The 6,919-nt window shown below is 27.9% G+C and overlaps 1 protein-coding gene across 2 annotated transcripts; it reads left to right on the forward strand.

The window, feature by feature from the left end:
• The first annotated feature begins 672 nt into the window (after positions 1-672).
• Positions 673-5,576, forward strand: LOC113376846 (cytochrome P450 302a1, mitochondrial-like). 2 transcript variants are annotated; one of them, XM_026617035.1, is made up of 10 exons: positions 673-716; positions 788-1,008; positions 1,079-1,161; positions 1,756-1,999; positions 2,422-2,603; positions 2,832-3,036; positions 3,107-3,272; positions 3,437-3,685; positions 4,000-4,278; positions 5,345-5,576. In XM_026617035.1, the coding sequence occupies exons 2-10, from the start codon at positions 929-931 to the stop codon at positions 5,456-5,458; spliced, it is 1,602 nt and encodes a 533-aa protein (XP_026472820.1). In that variant the 5' UTR covers positions 673-716; positions 788-928; the 3' UTR covers positions 5,459-5,576. The 2 variants fall into 2 exon arrangements, with proteins under 2 accessions (XP_026472820.1, XP_026472738.1); XM_026616953.1 differs by lacking the exon at positions 673-716 and having other exon boundaries at positions 744-1,008.
• The last annotated feature ends 1,343 nt before the right edge of the window (positions 5,577-6,919 follow it).

The following is a 6,919-nucleotide window of genomic DNA, read 5'->3' on the forward strand; positions in this document are numbered from 1 at the left end:
GGTTGTGTATGCGGATATTTAGTTTTCGTCGACTATTCACATCAACTATCAGTTATTTTATGGAGATTTTAATAATATGTATCAATTTGTTTACATTTCTATCAATCGATTCTGTGACATCGTTTGTTCGTTGTAGAAGATGCAGCGCTTACGCGCTTCGATATTTCATCTCTATGCACCTAAAGCAGTAGGATTGCTTTGAAGAAAAGTTCAAAGTTTCCAAAATATTTCAAAATAAAAAAAACATTTTTTTCAAGTTTTTTTCAAAAAAGTTAATTTTTTCAAAAATGTAAGATTTCTCAAATCTATTTTTTTTTTCAAAGTTAAAAAAAAATTAAATCTTTTTTTAAAAAAAATAATTTTTGGAACGGAAATTCCAGCAGTTTGCCTTTAGGCACGATAACATACACCACTAGTTTCTAATAGTTTCCATAAAAGTCAAAGAAAACCATGTTTAGCTGATCGGATTCCGAACATGCGCACTTCATATGCTTTCACAGAAAACCGTTTTAAGTTTTCATCTGTTTCTCGTTTAAAACGAAAAAGCCATACCTTTTGGTATGGCCGCGTTTGTGTTATCAGTTTTTTTTCATAAATACGCCTGGAGAAGTGTTTATTTTTTAGTTATTTCAGGCTTAGTCAATCAAACAACAATGAAGATGAAAAATGTCACAGTCGGCAAAAGTATCCGAAGCCAGAAGGTTTTTTCACAATTTGTAAGTTTATTCAACTCAAATAAAAGTTCGACTGTGCTGAGGCATGTTTTAACATATTGAATTTTATTCAGACCTTCGGGGAAATTTATACAGTGATATAAATTCCATGAACATAAATTTTCATAAATAATGTGAATATGTTAGCATTTAGAAACTCTCTAGAGCATGAAGATATATTGCAGCATTCTACCTATTGATATTATACAAGCAGCATGATTAGACTAAAAAAACAATTTTCCTATAAATCATTTTTTTCTGTTTTGAGAAATGAATTGAGTACATCCAGTGTAAAGTAAGTATGCATTTATTTATTAATTGCATTCAGTAAAGGTAACATAATATAATCTCTGGGATTTTCATAGGGAACCACGACCATTTAATGAAATACCAGGACCAAAGCCGATTCCTGTTCTTGGTACATTATGGATGTACTGGCCTATTATAGGTAACTAAATACATGTATATGATGTCAAGCTCACTTATTAAGCTCTCAAATCATACATATGCCGATATCAACTTTAAGATTTTATATGAACATATTAACTAAATTTTTTTATTGTTCATTATTGCGTATTCACTGTTGAAAACTTTAATTTTTTTATAGTTTGTTACCCGAAGTCACATAATATCATTTTAGTTAATAATAATAATAGTTTAAGTTTGCTAGTATTTTATTTAATAATTCAATAGTTAATAATATAGTTTAAAATGCTTTAATAATATTGGAATTCGATGAATCAAAATAAAAACATTAAATTCTAATTTAATTAATAAACAGTACTTTTTATTATTAAATTGCTTGTTTTTAGTAATGATGCTTACCTTATATTAAAACAGTTACATGATTATTTTCACTTTCAGTTATTAAATTAAATAAGACTTATTATTTGTTGTGTACAATAATATGTATGTGTAATACATAAATATATTTAAACTTAGGAATAATAAAATTGCAAATATGTGTAGATAAATATTTTTGTTACTATATTGTTGCAATCATTACATTTTATATAAACTAAATTATGAAATAATATTATAGGCAAATATCGATGGTCTGCCCTTCATCATACTGGTATGAAGAAGTATAAAACATGGGGTTCTTTAATCCGTGAACCTGTTGCACCTGGTGTAACCTTACTGTGGGTTTATGAGCCTGATGATATTGCTACTATTTTGAGGGACGAAGGACAAAACTTTTTTCCTGAACGTAGAAGTCATTTAGCTTTACAAAAGTTTCGTGAGGACCGTCCTCATGTTTACAATAGTGGTGGATTACTTCCAACGTATGTCTTTGAATGCAAACTCGATGAATTAAAAAGCTAAGAAATTAAATCAAATGTTACAAATCTCAGTGTACTTTTGTGAATCAGGGAATATTTCTATAAATCCTATCCATTATGTTATCAATCAAGTTCTTGGTTTGAATTTAATTACTAAAATCCACATGCATAACAAGATTTCTTAATTCAACAGTACATGTATGTCTACTTTTTGAAGTATAATTATTGATAGTCTTTCATTATATATATATATATATATATATATATATATATATATGAATTTCTTTTATTTAAATCATATATATTTTATGTTACCTCTTTCAATTGAAATATTACATCTCATACACATCTTAATACCTTTTCCAGTTTTTTAACTGTTCTAAGTTTTTTTAGTGGAAGTAATAATTATTGAATGTGCTTGTTAGCAATGGAGCAGAGTGGTGGAAACTACGCAGTGAGTTTCAGAAAGGTTTAAGTGCGCCACATTGTGCTCGCCAATTTTTTAAATCTGCTGATCAAATTACTTCAGAATTTTGTCATCATATCAATGAAATAGCTTCAGATTGCAAGGACTTTTTACCAGAGATATCCAGATTAAACTTGGAATGTAAGTACAACGAAGTTTGTAAAAGTGTAAAACAAATATGATAGCCGAGTATGTTTTATGGGAAATGAACAAAAAAATTTCAATAATTGAATGTTCTTCATCAGCAAATTTGAAACATTCACCTTTTTTTGTTTATATATTTATATTATATATTCATATTATTTTTTTATATGTTCACTATTTTTATACATTTTTAAATAACATTTAATATTTTTTGCATTTTTCTAGTGGTATGTTATATGGCCTTTGATACTCGCATGAACAGTTTTTCTAAAGAAGAATTAGATTCTCATTCACGTAGTTCAAGGTTGATAAAAGCTGCAGAAGATACTAATAGTTGTATACTTGGAACTGACCAAGGCATTGGTTTATGGAAATTTATTCCCACATTGAAATATAAGAAACTTGAAAGGGCTCAAAAATATATGGAAAGGTGATATATTAAAATCAATTTATTATAATTTAAAGTAAAGTTAAGTTATCATATATGCAATTTCTTTCAGTGTTGCTGTTGATTTAGTATCTCAAAAATTTTCTTATTATACAGATGCTACAGCAGCTGAATCAGGCTCTAAATCCCTATTAGAAAATTATATATATAATCCAAAACTTGATTTTCGGGACATTATTGGAATGGCTGCAGATCTCTTATTAGCAGGTGTTGATACGGTATATGAAATTTGCACTTTTCATATTAAAATTGTATATAAAGATAGGAGATTTAATTTACCTCTTAATTTTTGGATTCAATCAGATTTCTATATTTATTCTAATTATTGTCATTGAAGACCAAATACTGACCAATCACTTAGTTTTTCTCTTATAAATTTCAGACATCTTATGCTACTAGTTTTGCTCTTTACCATTTGGCTATAAATCCTCATGTGCAGGAAAAACTATATGAAGAATCCCTCAAAATTCTGGAGACTAAAAATTCTCCAATGACACTTGAATCATTTCAAAATGCTTCTTATGCACGTGCTGTGTTAAAAGAATCTCTTAGATTAAATCCTATATCTGTAGGTGTAGGAAGAATAATTAAGAAAGATACTATATTGTCCGGTTACCACATCCCTGCCGGTGTAAGTATAACTATAAATAATTATTATTCATAATAATTAGTAGTAGTTGATTAATTTTATTATACATATATCTTTTTTTAATATTTTACTGTTTTGATGGTTTCAAAGATAGCAATAATCTGAATGTTTGAAAAAAATTATTAAAAATGAATTTTCAAATATTATTATTTATTTGCCTTAAAATATATAATTATATATTGCATGTAAGAAATACATTTCAATGCTTATTGAATTTTATGTATAAAAGTTCATGTAATAACTTATTTAGATCGAAAGGGGTATAAAGTGGTAAATAATTATAGTCTATTTAACAGACTGTTGCTGTTACACAAAATCAAGTAATATGTCGTCTAGAGAAAAATTTTCCAGAAGCTGACAAGTTTTTGCCAGAAAGATGGTTAAAATCAAATAAGAGTGTTTCAAGAATGAGGAATAAAGATTCACAGAATTTCACTAATGAAATAAATAAATTTGACATTAAAGATACATTCCAAGTACCTCATCCGTTTTTATCACTTCCATTTGGATATGGAATGAGATCCTGTGTGGCTAGAAGATTTGCTGAACAAAATATTCAAGTGCTTCTATTACGGGTATTTATTTTAATTTTTCTCTTACTTTAGAACTAAGTGGGTAGAGAGATTGTCTTTTAGTTTAGCGTTTTCCTCAAGTATAACTCTCTTAATATTCAATAATTTAGATTTAGAAATTCATATACATACACACACACACACACATATATATATATATATATATATATATATATATATATATATGTGAGAATCAGTCTTCATATCCATTTATATAAACTGTGAAAACTCACTAATTTGGCACTTTGATAGACCAACACCCTTATCCACCAAAGTCATTTTGAAATTTTTCTGCTATTTTCAATATCGTATATTAAAAATTAATTTGAATGCATTATAGCTCATATATAATTTTATCACTGCATTAATATCAATCAGATAGGTGTGCAATAAATGTTTCTATTTTTTTATATTATAAACAAATATCTATGACTTACTATAATGCAGTAACCTGGCACTCATCTGGTTTTTAGTAGTGCCGGATTAGTGTGATTATATGTATGAACATAATTTTATTTATTATAGAGCATCACATATCATTAATTGCCTATTCCTTTCTTGTCTATTACTATTATTTGTATTTCAGGTATTCATGTTTTTATACACTGACATATGTTTTTCTTTCCAAACTTCTGCTTCCATGCTTTCCGGTTCTTTGCTTTGGTTTTTAGTTGTTTATATTTTCTCCTTTTGCGTAAGTCATCAATCATTTGCATTTTTCTTCTTCCTAGACCTTTTAATCCTTTTTACTTTCAAGGATGTTGTAGTAGTTACTCTTTTTGCAATTGGATTGGACCCATGTTCAATCCAGTGTCCTTTCCTTTTCATGGTCATGCTCCATGAATTTTTGTTTGCTCTCTACCCTACATTTTTCCATTTGTTATATTATTTGTCTACTTTATTTTTTTCATTCCTCTTCATCACAACATTTCAAATCCCTCCAGGTAGTCTTTCTTAGCCTATGTCTCAGACACATACATACAACATTCATTGAATATTCAGCAAATTAATCAACTAGTACTCTTATCATAAGATATTTCAGATAAATATAATTTCTATTTATTTTTAGTTAATCAGAAATTTCGAAATCAGTTGGGGTGGAACAACATTAGATTCGAAGACCTTCCTAATTAATAAACCCGATCAACCACTAAATTTCAAATTTCGGCTGCGATCTAATTGAAATTAAAGTTTGGTTACACATATATTGTCTCATACCTTCTGAGGTTTTATTGTTTTGACTTTTATTCTGATCTAAATAAAGGACCTTGCTATACATTGCATTTATTATAATTTCACCATAAACTAGTAAGAGTTTTTTGGGAGTTGATATTGAACACATACTTCGATATTATATTATATTGCTTGTAGATCTATATTGCTGTGCTACATATTTTCAAGACACCTTCAAAGGGTCTTTTTTTTTTTCTTTTCATTCATATTGTTCGCCTATGTTTTATATTATTTATGGATTATGAATTAGGCAGATGCACTGTGATAAGGTTTTCAATGTAAAGAATTTGTAATGGGGTTAATATACATATGTAAAATAAATTCCAAATGGGGCATATTATTGTACACATGATACACATTGATTGATTTACTCTTTGTGTTACGAATTTGTGTCAAATATTAACATGCATTTCAGAGTGAACCTAATTTCTTTTATATAATCCCAGGAGGGAGAGTACGAACTTAGTTTATACTATGATACTACGATATTCAATAGAATAACTTTCCAAAAATTTTATAAAAACTTTATTGTAACAATTTTTGGCTTTTCTACGGGTTAGAGAATTATTTGTTTCTTCCTATGAGATAATATTTAAAAATAATAAGTTAAATGATTTTTAAGTTATCTGAGAGTTTAAGTTAAATGATTTTAATTATGCTTTAGTGTGGTAATATTGTTAATATCGCTTAAGGGTTTTGTCTAAAAGTTTGCTTATGTGTACGACTATCATCATCGAATTGGTTATTGTCTCAAACCTATCAATACCTTATGGTGATGTAACATAGTTTTAGGCAAATTTATTATTGTTATATTATATACTATATATAGTTATATTAGATTTTTTTATAGATAAAATTACATTCGCAAAAAACACTTGCGCTACATTATATAGTTATGCAATAGATTTTAGTATATTATGTTTCCGGCACGCAGATTGAAAACAGAAACTTTCCGATAAATAATTATTTGTTTTAAATGCAGTTTTTTAAATAAATATACGTTATATAGCTAAACTAACGAGGTTAGACTAATTTTTTGCTAAGCTGGGTGAATTTCTTGAGCGGCCATATTCAAATTTTAGATTTTCTGTTCAACTAAAAATAGGTAAGATATAAACTAATTGAAGACTACAGGTACAAAAGTAGCAGAACATTGTGATTGTAAGCATATAATCATATATAAATTACTACAACGTTTGTTTAAACTCATACTCTTGCTCTATAATGGGACTCAAAATTGATGGTAAAAACACAGAACATACATATCCGCAAATCATTTATTCGGCGATGTACTGATGTTTGTTGCCTGTGCCGTCTAACGTCATGTGATGACTTTAATTCATTCTAATCCATCATAATTTGCCTATATACTGCTAAGACAAAAATTATGCACAGGTTTCATTCTGCATCT

The sequence above is a fragment of the Ctenocephalides felis genome, unplaced genomic scaffold (genome assembly GCF_003426905.1).
Source record: "Ctenocephalides felis isolate EL2017-DRISC unplaced genomic scaffold, ASM342690v1 CF-g0.4_SCAFFOLD_00124, whole genome shotgun sequence".
NCBI lineage: Eukaryota > Metazoa > Arthropoda > Insecta > Siphonaptera > Pulicidae > Ctenocephalides > Ctenocephalides felis.